Source organism: Saimiri boliviensis, chromosome 1 (assembly GCF_048565385.1).
Source record: "Saimiri boliviensis isolate mSaiBol1 chromosome 1, mSaiBol1.pri, whole genome shotgun sequence".
Taxonomy (NCBI): domain Eukaryota; kingdom Metazoa; phylum Chordata; class Mammalia; order Primates; family Cebidae; genus Saimiri; species Saimiri boliviensis.
In genome coordinates this window covers 125,425,073-125,442,872 of record NC_133449.1, presented here as the reverse complement: position 1 = coordinate 125,442,872, position 17,800 = coordinate 125,425,073, and the positions used below count along the sequence as shown (strand labels likewise).

General features: G+C 40.4%; 1 protein-coding gene across 3 annotated transcripts in view; it reads right to left on the bottom strand.

Annotated features, from left to right (window-relative positions):
• The window catches only part of C1H16orf87 (chromosome 1 C16orf87 homolog), a 32,572-nt gene extending 23,929 nt beyond the window's left edge, over nt 1-8,643 (bottom strand). Inside the window, exons 1-2 of one of the 3 annotated variants that reach the window (XM_074403463.1) lie at nt 8,267-8,643; nt 2,293-2,389 (exon numbers count right to left, since the gene is read on the bottom strand). In XM_074403463.1, the coding sequence (XP_074259564.1) occupies nt 2,293-2,389; nt 8,267-8,332 (163 nt within the window). In that variant the 5' untranslated portion in view covers nt 8,333-8,643. The remainder of the gene's footprint in view (nt 1-2,292; nt 2,390-8,266) is intronic. The other 2 variants (XM_039463423.2, XM_039463419.2) reach the window with 2 other exon arrangements.
• Between the last annotated feature and the right edge of the window lie 9,157 nt (nt 8,644-17,800).

The window sequence follows — 17,800 nt, the reverse complement described above, 5'->3', positions numbered from 1 at the left end:
ACCAAACTCTCAGAGAGTGAGATCCAGAAATCCATTTTTAACAAGCTCTCTGGATGAATCCTATAAAGCCAACGCAGCAACCGCCTTTAATAACCAATGAATTATGTTCATTCTCATGATGAGAAGAGAACTGAAACAGTTACAGAAATGGAACTAAGCAAGTTTCCTGCCACTTCTATATAGACCTAAGATAAATAAACCTCTCAGACATAAATAAAAATATGTCTTGAATCATCTGCTACTATAACCACTCTTTGTCTAACTCAGTATCCTTAGTTAACCTACTGCAATAATACACCTCCATATTTGTACCCCTACAAAGTGTTCTCTACACAGCAACCAGAATGATCTTTCTAAAACTCAAATCAGAGCATGCCATCTTCCCTTCACTTCATCCCACCTCATCTCAGGGACAGTTTTTCCTCACAGTTTACAAATAAAATCCAAACTTCTTACTCTTGTTTACAAAGCCCTGTATAATCTAGCTTCTACCTATCCCTCTAAACTCATCTTCTACTCTTCTAATCAAACTGTCTACACTGCAACCACAATGGTCTTTTTTGTTCCTGAACTATACAAAATTTTGTCCAACCTTAGAACTTTTGCACTTGCTATTTCCATCTGTCAAGAATGTTCTCCCTGATCTTATCATGGCTAGCCACTTTTATCTACTGAGACCCCATTTAAATGTCACCTCCTCAGAGGGGCCTTCTCTTTTTTTTTTTTTTTTTTTTGAGATGGAGTCTCACTCTGTTAACAGGTTGGAGTACAGTGGCCATGATCTCGGCTCACTGCAACCTTGGTCTCCTGGGTTCAAGCAATTCTCTTGCCTCAGCCTCCTGAGTAGCTGGGACTAGAGGCACCTGCCACCACAAAATTTAGTACAAAATTTTGTACTTAAAATACAAAAATTTGCATTTTGTATTTTTAGTAGAGATGGGGTTTCACCATGTTAGCCAGAATGGTCTTGCTCTCTTGACCTTGTGATCCACCCGCCTCGGCCTCCCGAAGTGCTGGGATTACAGGCGTGAGCCACCACGCCTGGCCTCAGAGGGGCCTTCTCTAACCATCCAATCAAAAGTAGCCTTCCAGTCACTTGATAGCTACAAGGCATTTATCACGTTACATTTTCTCTGTGTATGTGTTCACTGTCTATCTCCCACCCACAAGAATATGACCTCCATGACAGCAATAAATCTGCCTAAACAGTAGATTCAATGCTTTGTGTTCAAGGCTTGGAACAGTGTCTAGCATACAGCAGGTGCTCAGTATGTACTTGTAATCAACCCACTCTTATTTCAAGGTCACCTCTGTATGAAGGTCTGGTTTTAACCAAGAATAAGTAACAAAATTTATCTTTTAATATTAATAAATATGTCTACTGAATAAATCCAATCTGTCTATGTTAATGGAAAAGTAACAAGTTCAAACAAAGTCATTTTGTGGATATCTTCAGTCAGGTAACTGTAAAATATAGCCAACGTGTCTAAAAAGCATTATTCATACCAAAACCAAGTTCTATTTTTCCTCAGACACTAGTTTAAAAAAAAAATAAAACTTTAAAGTTGTTGCAAATTTTATCAGCATTATGAGAGAAAAAACTCAAATGTCCATCAGTAAGAGAATGGATAAACAAATTTCCATACAAAGAATCCTACTAAGCAATAATAAGGAATGAATTCTTATTGGTACATACAACATGGGTGAATTCTAAATAATTACACTTACTGAAAGAAGCCAGGCAAAAAAGAGTACATACTGTATGATTCCATGTATATGAACAGTGACAGAAAGCAGATCTGTGGTTACCTGGGGTAGGGGTATCAGGAAGGAAGGATTACAAGGGGGAACTAGGACATTTGAAATTGATGAACATTCATAATATTGATTGTGGTGACTGGTTGGTTGGTATATGTATATATCAAAATGTATTAAACCATGCACTTCAAATACATCCAATTTACTCAATGTCAATCATTACTTAAGCTATTTTTTTAAAAAGGGTTTTCTTAATGTCAGATCAGGTTACTCCCTTGCTAAAACCCTTCAGTGGTTCTCCACCTTCAAACATAAAAAATTTGTTACAAGCATTATCAGTATTATAAGGGACTTAACATTTAAACAGAATGCACATGAAACCAATGTCATAAACTAATTCCAACAGCTAATAAAAGCCAGACACTTTAAAAGACTTATTTTTAACTTCAACAAAAAATGTAAATACTAAATTCACAAAAATTAACTTTACATTTCTACATCAAAAAGCTAAAAATGTGTTAAACTCACAATTACCTGTAGACGGTGGTGATTTCTCTGAGTGTTTTGCATTTAAAAGTTTTCTGCTAATAAATATGTAACCACAGGGACATGATTTACACGCAACAGGAACCTGTAGGGAAAAAAACATATATTATTATTATTTCCCAGTGTCTAAGTGGTCTCCTCAAATGAATGATAAATTACTTGAAGTAGGAATCACATGTTTATTTAAACCCCAACTCCTTACAACAAATTATCTGAGGTGAGTATCATATCATATATATATTCACATTCTTCTAGTGCTTATCAAAACCATGAGTACTGTACCGTATCAATACTATAAAAAGTAAATGCATATTAAATATGCACTGATATGAGTGACCAATAGAAAACTGTAATAGGGTCAGAGCAAGGGGAAGTAGGTGGAAAAAATGGTAGCATTTCCTAAAATATTAGTTTGACAGCATTTTATGGTATAGAACAAATTTGAAAAGGGTGAGTGGGTAGGAAGTCATTAAAGTAATCCTGGTATAAAATTATGAAGAACCAAGTGAAATAGTGAGAATGGAAATGGAAAAAAGGTAGATCTGCCAGAGTTTCAAAGGCAGGAAAAACAGACAAAGGCCCAAAGTGATGACTGGTGATAAAGTGGGAAGAAGTGAAAATAACTCAGGGTTCTAACATGAGAGGAAAAGACACCAATTACCACTGACAAAAAAGAATAAATAATAATTTACAGCAACCAGTTTTTCTTTAAATTGTTATGGGTACACAGTTGGTGTACATGTTTATGGGATACACTGGTACAGACATGCAATTTGAACAATCACATCATGGAAAATAGGGTATTCATCCCCTCAAGCATTTATCGTGTGTGTTACAAACAATCTATACTGTTTTAGTTATTTTTAAATATACAAGCAAATTATCATTGACTATAGGGCTGGGCATGGTGGCTCACACCTATAATCCCAACACTTTGGGAGGCTAAGGCAGGTGGATCACTTGAGGTCAGGAGTTCGAGACTAGCCTGACCAACATGGTGAAACCCCGTCTCTATTTAAAAAAATACAAAATTAGCCTGGCAATGGTAGCACATGCCTGTAATCCCAGCTATTTCAGAGGCTGAGGGAGGAGAATCATTTGAACCTGGGAGGCAGAGGATTCAGTGAGCCAAGATCACAACATTGCACCACAGCCTGGGCAACAAGAGCGAGACTCTGTCTCAAAAAATATATATACATTATTATTGACTATAGTCCCCCTGTTGTGCTATCAAATATTAGGTCTTATTCTTTCTAACAATAATCACTTTGAATGGCAAAAGTATACTAACATAAAAAAAGAGTATGTAGGAGATAGTAGGAGTTTAGATCCAGAATCTTACAGTCTCAGTTCCAAGAATTATTTTGGACAAGATATTTTATATCTTCAAGCTTCTGTTTTCAAATCTGCAAAATAAGCAAATTTTCTTTCTCTACTCCAGGCCTATAACTATTTTTTAAGCCAAGTGCTACTGAAAATCACTGAAAAGATTTTTTAGTTTTCCCCATAATCGTTTCATCTAGATCAAAGTTAACGATCCCTGGAATCAACATGTTCACCAAAAGTGTGAAACTAATCTCGATGAATATTTACAGAATAATTACAGTAAAAAAAACTGCAATTCTTTTTGTAAGATAAATTCCATTTGTCATTGTTCTGCTAATGTAAAAACTGAGTTAAAATTATGACACTTTTTATCTATGTATGTACAGAATGTCTCATGTTATAGAATATAAATACTTGATCTAATTAAGCTAAATTGAAATTTTTGCAGAAGAATTTCTTTTCTCTATATAAAAACATTGAACAACGGATCTCTAGTCTGTCTTTTGTTAAAATAACAAAGAAATTCACAAAATTAATCAAACTCCAGATTTGTCTAACAGCTTGCTTTGTTAAAAATGTGATAGCCAGGCACAGTGGCTCACTTCTGTAATCCCAACACTTTGGGAGGCCGAGGCAGGCAGACTGCCTGAGCTCAGGAGTTCGAAACCAGCCTGGGCAATACAATGAAATCCCATCTCTACTAAAATACAAAAAAAATTAGCTGGGCATGATGGTGTGTGCCTGTAGTCCCAACTACTCAAAAGGCTAAAGCAAGAGAATTGCTTGAACCCGGGAGGCAGAGACTGTAGTGAACCAAGATCAGGACACTGCACTCCAGCCTGGGCAACAGAGTGACTGTCTCCAAAAATAAATAAATTAATTAAAAATGTGATGAGATCCATTCAAATCATGACAAAAAATGTTACATTTTTTTAACAGTGTAAATCTGTCTAAAATAGATGTTTACCATTTTTTCTTCATAGAAACCAAGCTCAAAGGCACTGACTCATTTCCTTTACACCTAAACATATTATTAAGGGCATCGACAGTCATGTAAATTGTTTTAAATTAATGCTACCCATGATACATAAAAGCATGTTCTTGCTCAACAGCTCCTTTCCTAATCAGCAAGCATTTTCTTCCAGCTACTGGAACTCAATAAATTTGAATTTAGGTCTCAGTCTCTTCCAAAAAACATCGTATCAACCCACATCCAGAATTAACAGTGTTGGAGTTAGATGAGAAATGTACATTTGGTTTTGGGGCCCACAATGTACAAACATTGACTAACTGAATTGATAGGCTGATTTTCATCCACAAATGAAAGTGTTTTATGCTCAATAAACCTTCATGTACCTGAGTTAATTCACTCTATAGTCCTGTTTAAAATAAAAAGTTCCTTCCCCACGACCTCTGCCCTGGAAACAAAAAATAAAACACACCTCTACCAGCACTACCACCTTAGATCCTGTAAAAAGAATTATGAAATAGGGTGGACAACTTCAGTAATATTAACCTCATTACATTAATTATAGCATAATTTAGATTTTAAACAAACATACTAAGGTTTCTTTAAATTTCAGTTGATAATACTAAACATAACAGTAATGAAATTCTAAAGTTATGAAATACACTTTCAGGATTTTAAAAGGAAAGAAAATATTCAAAGTATTGTTTACTGATAGTTTACTGGGCATTAATTCACTTCTTGAAAAAGGATTTAGGTTGTTCGTATGTTCTACAAGTAAAGCAGATTTTTACTCTGCAAAAAAAAAAAAAAATCTGGACCTATAGTGTTTCACTGATTTTGTTAAAAGCTCTAAAATAATTACATTACAGATAACTCATTTATATTCTTTACTGTTGAAAGAACCAAAAGAACTTATGTCAGACATATTTGCTATATATCACATAAAATTTCCATTAAATATAAAAAAAATGCTTTTTTTAAAATGAAGGCAAAAACAGAAGCATACACAAAAGATACCAGAAAACTGACAAGATGGCTCAATAATTTTGAGTGATTGATGAATATGAAACCCCTTGAAAATGAAAAGCACTGTGGTTTAAGATGTTTTAGACGATATTTTCAATAGAAGCCTGCAAAGAAAACGTTTCAAAGCCCCTGAAAATCTAGCTTTTTCTTGTTTGCTGATTTCTACTAGTTTTTCAAACTTACACAGAGTAAGTAAATCTAATCAACTAGAGAAAATCAAATTTAAAGATTTTACATTTATCTTTATAGAGTATAACCAAATTCTAATTTAATGTTTTTTAAGCAACTTAGAATCATAGCAGTATTCTAATGTTTAGCAAATGGCTTTCTGGGTTATAATCATATTCTGGTTTATAACTCAAAGAAGCTGGTACTTTAAAATAATTAGAAAGCTAAAATTAACCCATTATTTCTTCACATCAGGTTCGTATCACCAAAAGTTTTAATTAGTCCTTATATATGTTATTGTCGTTAAGTATTTGGAATAAAGGACAAAAGAAACTAACTCATTAAATTATGTGCTTGCTTGCTATGGACAGAATTATGGGCCCTCCCCCTACCCAAATTCGTATATTGAAGCCCTAACCCCAAAGTGATGGTATTTGGAGATGGGGCCTTTGAGAGGTAATTAGGTTTAGATTAAGTTATGAGGGTGGGGCCCTCATGATGTGATTAGTGTCCTTTTAAGGAAAGGGAGAGAGCCTGACCCTCTCACTGCCTTGTGAGGACACCAACATGACAGCCATCTGTAAGCCAAGAAGAGAGCACTCACCAGAACATAATCATGCTTGCACTGTTATCTTGGACTTCCAGCCTCTAGAACTGTGAAAAAATAAATTTCTATTGTTTAAGCCACAGTCCATGGTATTTTCTTATGGCGGCCAAAGCTCAGTAAGCTGAATTTATAAGAAAGAATATATTTGGGGGAGGGGCGTATAACAAAATGAATATGATCTTTCCAAATAAAATGCTGATCATGTTTTGTGAACAGTTTTTCAGAAACTCCTATAAGTTTATCCTTTGTTCTTTTATATAAAAATAGCCATAAAAAATTGGCTATTTTTTCCAAAAAGGTTGCTTTATGCCAATTAGAACAAGGTCAGGATTTGCAAATACTTGTGCCTTACAGAAACTGGAATGTATAACGCATACCATATAAACCTTATACTTCTACACAATTAACTGGAATACTGGAAATGACTTAAACACTGAAATAATCTCCTGCAAAGAGTGATATCACAAAGCCCAATTTTTTTCCAAATTTAACAAATTTAGTTTAGTAGTAAGAATGAAATAACTAATAATGAAAGTAAATCGTTTTTACACTGCATACTAGTATAGCTCCTATACAGTATTTCTTGCACCTTTTTCTGATCAGCATTTTACTACAGCCCATAAAGGATACTTAATAAAACATATAACATGTTTTCTGTTAGAATATTTGATCAACCTACAAGAATTCGCCTTGAAAAATGCACTAAAATCAGCTTTTTAAAAAATCTCCAGCCATTTCAAATTACTCTTGATTTCATAAAAAAAAAAGGGGGGGGAGGGGAAGAGAGAAAGGTAGTCATTTTGAAAAAATTCACTCAGTGGAAAAGGAAAAAACACAGATCTACATGTTGGTAACGAATGAGGGCCTTAAGAACGGTTTTAACTGAAGGAGTTTTAACTCATTAGATGGTAAGGCTTAAAGGAATGTCTATTAATCCAGTAAAGAAATGAGACACACTTCAACACAGGGAACACTGAAATGAGATGTTTTAAATTACAACCATTACACCATGAACTAAGGGGTAGAAAGGAACCGTTTCAAATTCAAGAAGCCAGATAGATATATACAGATATACAGATAGAGACACAGACAGACAGCCACAGACAGACAGAGATAAAGATGTGGAAGCAGACAGGCTAAATTTGTAACAGTGGAAACTGTGAGGGGTGGGGAAGTAACGAGCGCCCCAAAATGAAAGGCTTAAATGGGGGCCTTATTCACTTATGAACCATTAAAAACAACGTAAAGGCACGATTCGCGATCGCACAGCAAAAATATAATAAATACATTAAGAGGGGGGAAAAAAATCTCCAAATTTGGCAAAACTCAAAATCATGACACGCGGCCGCCTTTGTCCCACTCAGGCGCCCGCCCCAGTCGCGGAGAGGCCGTTTTGGGGGAACCCCGCACCCGTCGGAACCGGGAACAAAGCCGCCCAGGCGGCAGGAGGGGCTCTCGAAGCCCGGGCCTGGCCTCCGAGGCGGGCGCGCGACGCACTCTTGCCGGGGCTGCGGCCCGCAGGCTCCCACCGCTGTCACAGCCGCCTGCTAGACGAGTCCCGGGCTCCCGCGAGCCGCCGGGTGCGCCCACCGCAGGCGCGCTCCCCCGGCGGCCGGGACACCGCCGGAGGGGCTCGGCCGTCTGGCCGCCGCCAGGTGGGCACTGACGGGCCGCGGCCCCGGGCTTTTCTCAAGAAAACCCCCGGCGCAGCCCAACCAGCCCCGGACCCCCCGCAGCCGCCGCTGCCGCCGGGCTTCAGGACCTGCCCACCGCTCGGCCGCCGGAAGCCCGGTGAGGCCGCCCCTCCACAGACACGGCTGCGGAGCCACGGCCGCCCGCCTGCGCGCCTGGCCCCCGACGCCCACCTGTTGGTCGCACTCAGGGCATGATTTGGTGGCCATCTTCACTTTCTTGGCTCGAGTTGCAGACATGCTCCTCTCCCTCAGCGGCTGCAGCAACGGCTTGGGCTCCTCCCCTTGCACTCCGGCAGCCCGGCCTCCGCCCGCCCCGTCCCCGCGGGCCTCACCAAGCCTCCGGCGGGTGCGCGCGCGCGTGCGCGAGCTCGCGCGGTACCTGCGCGCCAAGGGGCGGGGCGGGGCGGCAGCCGGCGGCTCCTCGGGACCGCGACACGCGCTCCCACGGCGGCTTGCGACCCACAGCCCGCCCGCGAGCTCGCCCGGAGTCTCACGAGAGAAAAGACCGTCTGGACCGCCCCGGCACGGCAGTGGCCACGCCTCCTCTCGGCCTCGCTGACTACGAGGGGGCAGGGCCTGGGCGGGACTCGGTAGTAACGGGCGTCGAGCTCGACCAACGAATGCACAGGTAGGGCGGGCCGTGGTGCTGGGCACGCCCCCTGCCCATGGAGAACGTGGGAGCGTGGGAGGGGGAATGAATGGTGAAGGGCGTAGCGTGGATCCTCGCATCTAATAAACTTCAGTAAATGTTACCAAGCCTAATAATTGAGGAATTATGAGACACATTTTATGAGAGCACTGGACCCAGCAGCAGCGTGAAAATTTATTTGTTCATTCAATATATAATTGCCTAAGTCCCACTGTCAGGAATATTTGAATAAAATGCAGCGTCAGCCTTCAAGGAGCAGTCCAGCTGTATAGACCAGTGCTACTCACAATCATGATGAGGGATCAGTTGTTTTTCCTTTTGCCAATCTGTCCATGACTGATACTTAATTAACATTAAAAATAAATTAGTCGACGCCAGGCACAGTGACTCACGCCTATAATCTCAGCACTTTGGGAAGCCAAGGCGGGCGAATCACTTGAGCCCAGGAGACAGGGAGCAACATAGCGATACCCCCATCTCTATAAAAAATAAACTATTTTTAAAAATTAGCCGAGCGTGGTGTCCCATGCCTGGAGTCCTAGCTAGTAGGGAGGCTGAGGTGGGAGGATCGCTTGAGACTATGAGATTGAGGCTTCATTCAGTGAGCTGAGATTGCAACCACTGCACTCTAGCCTGAGTGACAGAGTGAGGCCCTGCCCCACCCCACCCCCACCCCCGCAAAAAAAAAAAAAAAGGCTGCCTGGGCGCAGTGGCTCACGCCTGTAATCCCAGCATTTTGGGAGGCTGAGGCAGGTGGATCATCTGAGCTCGGGAGTTCGAGACCAGCCTGGCCAACATGGTGAAGCCCCATCTCTTCTAAAAATACAAAAATTAGTCAGGTGTGGTGGCACACGTCTGTAATTCCAGCTACTTGGGAGGCTGAGGCACAAGAATCACTTGAACCTGGGAGACAGAGGTTGCAGTGAGCTGAGATCACGCTACTGCACTCCAGGCTGGGCGGCAGAGCAAGACACCGTTTCAAAAAAAAAAGAAAAGAAAAAAATTACAGAAAAATGAATTTTAAAAACGGATATGCAAAATGTAATCTTACTTTTAAATATTTAATTTGACAGACAAAGTTACACTTAATAAACAATCAGAACAAATAGAAAATAATTTACAAATTGCACACTTTGCTTAAAGAAAATTTACCAATATGTGTTTCTTACAGAGACTGGCTATTCCACTAATAACTTTTTTTTTTTTTTTTTTTGAGATGGAGTTTTGCTCTTGTTGCCCAGACTGGAGTGCAATGGCACAATCTCAGCTCACTGCAACCTAGGCCTCCTGGGTTCAAGAGATTCTCCTGCCTAAGCCTCCCAAGTAGCTGGGATTATAGGCACGAGCCACCATTCCCAGCTAATTTTGTATTTTTAGTAGAGACAGGTTTTCTCCATGTTAGTCTGGCTGGTCTCAAACTCCCGACCTCAGGTGATCCACCTGCCTCGGCCTCCCAAAGTGCTGGGATTACAGGTATGAGCCACCTTGACCAGCCAATAACTTTGTATTCTACAATTGTTAACTAAAGCAAAGTTATGAGTTACAGTTTTACATACTAAATGCCTATAAGCACACTCTATATGAATAACAGATATATAAATGTTTAAAGCTTTTGATATGAAACCCACGAGATTGCTTCCTGTTTGGTCAGTTAGAGGCATACCTTGGAGATACTGGGGTTTCAGTTCTAGACCATTGCAAAAAAGAGAACCACACTCAAATTTTTGGTTTCCTAGTACATGTAATAAATATGTTTCCACTACACTGTAATATATTAAAAGCACAATAGCATTATGGCTAAAAAACAGGTGCACATACCTTGATGTTAAAATTTGGCTAAAAATCCTGGGCAACATGGTGAAACCCATCTGTACAAAAAATTTAAAAATTCGCCAGGTGGTGACAGCACATGCCTGTAGTCCCAGCTACTCACGAGGCTGAGGAAGAGGATCCACTGAGCACAGCAGATCAAGGCTGCAGTGAACCACTGCACTCCAGCCTGAGTGACAGAAAGAAACCCTGTCTCAGAAAAAAAACAAAAACAAAAACGTGGAGCTAATCCTCTCAAACCCTGCCACTGCTTTATCAACTAATATTTTAAATCCTTTGTTGCCATTCAATCATGTTCACAGAATCTTCCCTAAGAGATTCCATCTCCAAAAGCTACTTTCTTTGCTCTTCCATAAGAAGTAACCCCTCATCTGTTCAAGTTTTATCATGAGATTGCAGTATTAATCCCAGCACTTTGGGAGGCCAAGGCAGGAGGATTGCTTGAGCTCAGGAGTTTGAGACCAACCTGGGCAATTTGGTGAAACCTCATCTTCGCACACAAAAAAATACAAATATTAGATGGACGCAATGTGCACCTGTAGTCCCAGCTACTTAGGCTGCTGAGGTGGAAGGATTGCTTTAGCCCAGGAGGTCGAAGCTGTAGTGAACCACAGTTGTGCCACTGCACTCCAGCCTGGGCTGGGCAACAGAGTAAAACCCTGTCTCCAAAACAAAACAAAAAAAAGACAGGGAGACAGGGAGAGAGAGAGATTGCAGCAATTCAGTCACATCTTCAGGCTTTACTTCTAATTCTGGTCTTCTTGCTAGGTGTCCCACATTTGCAGTTACATCCTCCAGTGAAGTCTTGAACACCTCAAAGTTACAATCCATGAGGGTTGTCATCAACTCCTCTCAAGCTTCAGTTAATGTTGATATTTTGATTTGTTTCCATGAGTCATGAATGTGCTTAATGCCATCGAAAACGGTGAATCATTTCTAGAAGGCTTTCAATTGACTTTGCCCAGATCCATCAGAGGAATTGCTATCTATGGCAGCGATAGCCTTACAAAATGTATTTCTGAAATAATGAAACTTCATAGTCGAAATTCCTCCTTAATCCATAGGCTACAGAATGGATTAGCAGGCATGAAAATAATGTTAATTTCTTAAGCCTCCATCAGAGCCCTTAGGTGACCAGGTGCATTGTCAATGAGTAATAATATTTTTAAAAGAATCTTTTTTTTCCAGGCAATAGGTCTCAACATGGGGCTTGAAATATTCAGTAAACCATGTGCAACCATCCAGGCTTTGTTACTCCATTTATAGAGTATAGGCAGAGTAGTTTTAACATGTTTCTTAAAGGCCCTAGGATTTGGGGAATGCTAAATGAGCACTGACTTCAACTTAAAGTCATCAGCTGCACTTGCCCCTAACAAGACAGCCTGTCCAGTGAAGCTTTGAAGACAGGCATTACCTCTCTAGCTATGAAAGTCCTAGACAGCATATTCTTCCAATAGAAGGCTGTTTCATCTGCAATGAAAATCTGTTGTTCAATGTAGCCACCTGTACTAATGAAATAGCTAGATCTTTTGGATAACTTGCTGCAGCTTCTACATCAGCACTTGCTTCTTCCGCACCTTGTACTTTTACATTATGGAAATGGTTCCTTTCTTTCTAACTTTGATGCCTAAAAAAAAAAGGAAATGGCTCCCCCTTCCTTCCTTCCTTCTTTCAACGAGTCTCACTCTTTGGCCAGGCAAGAGTGAAGTGACATGATCTCAGCTTACTGCAACCTCTGCCTTACGAGGTTCAAGCAATTCTCCTGCCTCAGCCTCCTGAGTAGTGGGGATTACAGGTGCCACCATGCCCAGCTAATTTTTGTATTTTTAGTAGAGACAGGGTTTCACCATGTTGACCAGGCTGGTCTCGAACTCCTGATCTCTGGTGATCCACCCGCCTTGGCCTCCCAAATTCTAGGATTACAGGCGTGAGCCACTGCACCCAGCCGAGATGGCTTATTTATTTAAACTTCAAGAACCAACCTCTGCTAGCTTCAAACTTTTCTTCTATAGTCTTCTGTAGAATTGAAGAGAGTTAGGGACTTGATCTGGATTAAGCTTTGACTTAAGGGCTTATTGTGGCTGTTATGATCTTTTATCCAGACTACTAAAACTTTCTTCATATCAGCAGTATGGCTGTTTTTCATTCTCATCATTTGCATGTTCACTGAAGTAGCACTTTTAATTTCCTTCAAGACTTTCTTTGCATTCACAGCTTGGCTATCTATTTATCCCATAGTATAATAGTTAAATTTTAAATTATCTTCAGTGGAAAAATGGATTTCAGATCCATGATTTTCCTATGCAGGGATTTTCTTTTGAGGGAAAATAAAAAGAAACCATTTTATCACATTCGTAAAATGTTTAATTATACCATTCACAGAGGTACAATGTCAAGTTCATTGACTCTTTAATAATTACTGTTAAAACATGGAATATATTATAAAAATATGTAAAATCGCTGTTCTTTCAAATTTCTAACTTAAATTTGCATCCCTCAATCATAATTTCCAGGGAAAAATATGCTGCCTTCTTTACTTGCACTAAAATTTTAAGTTCCAAAAATTCTGCACAGAATACTAGCCAACCATCTTCAGCAACAGTTTAAAGGGATTATACATTATGATCAAGGAGGATTTACTTCTGTAATGCAGGAATTATTAAATATACAAAAATTGATCAAAGTAATATCCACATTAATAGAATGAAAGGGAAAATGACCTGATCTTTCTGAGACAAGGTCTCACTCTGTCGCCCAAGCTACAGTGCAGTGGCTCGATCTTGGCTCACTGCAATCTCCGCCTCTTGGGTTCAAGTGGTCCCCCTTCCTCAAACTCCCAAGTAGCTGGAATTACAAGCATGCACCACCACAATCAGCTAATGACATGACCATTTTGATTGATGCAGAAAAAGCATTTGACAAAATTCAATACCCTTTCATGATTAAAAAAAAAAAAGCACTCAATAACAGAAAACAAATGTTGGTGTGGATATGCATATGGAGAAACTAGAACCCTTGTGCATTGCTCATGGGAATGTAAAATCGTGCAGTTGCTGTGGAAATGCAGCCTGGAAGTTCCTTAAAAAATTAAACATTCAATTACCATTTGAGGCCTGGTGTGGTGGCTCACACCTGTAATCCCAGCACTTTGGGAGGTGGAGGAAGGCAGATCACTTGAGATCAGGAGTTTGAGACAAGCCTGGCCAACATGGTGAAACCCTGTCTCTGCTAAAAATACAAAATTTAGCCAGGCATGGTAGCATCTTCCTGTAATCCTAGCTACTTGGAAGACTGAGGCATGAGAATCACTTTAAGCCAGGAGGCAGAGCTTGCAGTGAGCCAAGATTGTGCCACTGCACTCCAGCTTGGGCAACAGAGCAAGACTATCTCAAAAAAAATAATAATAATAATAAAGAAAAGAAAAGAATTACCATTTGATCTAGCAATTCCACTTCTAGGCATATACACAAAAGAACTAAAAGCCAATACTCAAGCAGATATTTGTATGCCAATGTTGGCAGTGCATTATTCACCATAGCCAAAAGGTAGAAACAACCCAAATGTCCATTCACAGATAAATGAACAAACAAAATATGTTCATACAGTCATGCACCATATAACATCATTCCAGACTGCACATTTGACAGTGGTCCCATGAGATTATACAGTACCTACAGTACTTTTTTTTTTTTTTTTGAGACGGAGTTTTGCTCATGTTACCCAGGCTGGAGTGCAATGGCGCAATCTCAGCTCACTGCAACCTCCACCTCCTGGGTTCAGGCAATTCTCCTGCCTCAGCCTCCTGAGTAGCTGGGATTACAGGCACGTGCCACCATGCCCAGCTAATTTTTTGTATTTTTTTTTAAGTAGAGATGGGGTTTCACCATGTTGACCAGGATGGTCTCGATCTCTTGACCTCGTGATCCACCCACCTCGGCCTCCCAGAGTGCTGGGATTACAGGCGTGAACCACCATGCCCAGCCCTTACAGTACCTTTTCTATGTTTAGATACATAAATACCATTGCATTACAATTACCTACAATATTTAATATAGTAACATGCTATACAGGTTTGTAGCCTTGGAGCAATAACACCACATAGTCTACGTGTATAGTAGGCTGTACCATCCAGGCTTGTATAATACACTCTATGGTGTTCACACAATGATGAACTCACCTAATGACACCTTTTCAGAACACTTCCCCATCGTTAAGTGACTCATTACTGTGCATACAACAGAATATTACTTAGCCATAAAGAGAAAGGAAATTCTGACACCACAACATGAATGAACCTCAAAGACAGGATCCAGACACAAAATAACAAATATTGTATGATTTCACTTAGATGAGAGACCTAGCGTCATGAAATTCATAGAGACCAAAAGTAGAACAGTGATTGTCAGGGCCTAGAGGAAGAAGGGAAGGGGGAATTATTGTTCAATGAGTACAGAGTTTCAGTGTGGGATGATGAAAATGTTCTGGCAATGGATGCTGGTGATGGTTGCACAACAACATCAATGTACTTAATGACACTAAACTATACATTGTTAAACAGTTAAATGGTAAATTGTATGTTATGTATATTTTATCACAATTAAAAATAAAAAATACTCAGTAAGCTAGGAATACAAGGAAACTTCCTCAACATGTTAAAGGCCATGTATGAAAAGCCCACAGCTAACATCATAGTCAGTAGTGAAAGGCTGAAAGCTTTTCCCTTAAGATCAGGAACAAGACACGAATGCCTGGTTTCACTTCTATTCCACATAGTATTAGAAGTTCTAGCCAGAGGAAATTAGGCAAGAAAAAGAAACCAGAGGTATCCAAATTAGAAAAGAAGAAGTAGGCCGGGTGCAGTGGCTCAGGCCTGTAATCCCAGCACTTTGGAAAGCCCAGGTGAGCAGATCAGATCACTTGAGGTCAGGAGTCCGAGAACAGCCTGGCCAACATGGTGAAACCCCATCTCTACTAAAAATACAAAAATTAGCCGGGCATGATGGCACATGCCTGTAGTCCCAGCTGCTTGGGAAGCTGTGGCAGGAGAACCACTTGAACCCAGGGGACAGAAGTTGCTGTGAGCCAAGATCACACCATTGCACTCCAGCCTGGGACCACAGAGCAAGACTCAGTCTCAAAAAAAAAAAAAAAAGAAGAAGAAGAAGAAGTCAAATGTTAGGGTCATTAAAATTCTGAAGATATGGCCGGGCGTGGTGGCTCCAGCCTGTAATCCCAGCTCTTTGGGAGGCCGAGGCGGGTGGATCACAAGGTCAAGAGATCGAGATCATCCTGGTCAACATGGTGAAACCCCGTCTCTACTAAAAAAAAAAAAAATACAAAAAATTGTATTTTTTGGGCATGGTGGCGCATGCCTGTAATCCCAGCTACTCAGGAGGCTGAGGTAGGAGAATTGCCTGAACCCAGGAGGCGGAGGTTGTGGTGAGCCGAGATCGCACCATTGCACTCCAGCCTGGGTAACAAGAGCGAAACTCCGTCTCAAAAAAAAAAAAAAAAAAAAATTATGAAGATATTAGAAAAATGAGCAATCTGATTAACCAATTCTTGTCTTTAAAAGTTGGCACTTGGCTGGGCACAGTGACTCACACCAGTAATCCCAGTATTTTAGGAGGCGGAGGCAGGTGGATCACAAGGTCAAGAGATCGAGACTATCCTGCCAACATGGTGAAACCCCATTTCTACTAAAAATACAAAAATTAGTTGGCCGTGGTGGTGCACACCTGTAGTCCCAGCTACTCAGGAGGCTGAGGCAGGAGAATCGCTTGAACCCAGGAGGCAGAGGTTGCAGTGAGCCGAGGTTGTGCCACTGTACTCTAGCCTGGCAACAGAGTAAGACTCCATCTCAAAAAAAAAAAAAAAAAAAAAAAAAAGTTGGCAGTAAACTGACACACACTCATAATCCCAGCTACTCAGGAGGCTGAGGCAGGAGGATCACTGGAGCCCAGGAGTTTCAGACCAGCCTGAGAAATGCAGTGAGACTTCATTTCAGGAAAAAAAAGTTGATATCTCAAAATTGTACTGGAAGTTCTAGCCAGGGCAATTAGACAAGAAAATGAAATAACAGACATCTAGATTGGAAAGGAAGAAGCAAAACCATCTCTATTTGCAGATGACATTGCCTTATATGTAGAAAATCCTAAGAAATCAATCTCAAAATTATTAGAATGAATAAATGAGTTCAGCTAAGTCGTAGGGCACAATATACAAATATCAAATTTATTTCTATACACTTGGAATCAACAATATGATAGTGAAATTAATTCCATTTTATAATATCATCAAAAAGAATAAAGTACTTAGGAGTAAAACAAAAATGTGTAAAACTTATACTCTGAAAACTGAAAGACATTGTTGAAAGGAATTAAATGTCTAAATACATGAAAAGATATCCTGACCAGGTGCAATGGCTCATGCCTATAACCCCAGCACTTTGGGAGGCTGAAGTGGGTGGATCACTTGAGCCCAGAAGTTTGAGACCAGCCTGGACAACATGAAGAGACCCTGTCTCTATTTTTTTTTTAATTTATTGAAAAAATAAGATATCCCATGTTCCTGGATTGGAGGTCTTAATATTAAAATGGTAATATTCTCCAAATTGATCTGCTGATGAACACAATCTCTATCAAAATTCAGCTGGTTTCTCTGTAGAAATTGACAATATGGTCCTAAAATTCGTACAGAAATTCCAGGGACTCTGAATTTTTTCCCGGAGCAACCTTGAAAAAGAAGAATGAAACACTCTTGAAAAAGAAGTACAAAACTGGAAGACTCACACTTCCAGATTTTCAACCTACAAAGCTACATAACAAGCCAGTGCAGTATTAGCAGAAGCATAGACATACAGATCTATGGAATAGAGCTGAGTGTCCAAAAACAAACTGCAAAAAGCATAGAGGAAGCCAGCCTCTGATCTCTTGACCAAACTGACTTCACTCACGTACTTAATATCTTGGCAGACTGGAATCAACTGGGCTTCTCTCCCTCTCTACACATAGACTTAGGGCCTTGCCATATGGTCTCTCCTTTTACACAGTCAAACCTCTTCTGCGGCAGTTCAGGGCTCTAATAACAAATATTCCAGAGACCAGGGTGGAAGCTGCAAGGCTTTTATGGGCTCAGAAGTCATGGAGAACCGGCCAGGCGCAGTGGCTCACACCTGTAATCCCAGCAGTTTGGTAGGCCAAGGCTGGTGGATCGCCTGAGGCCAG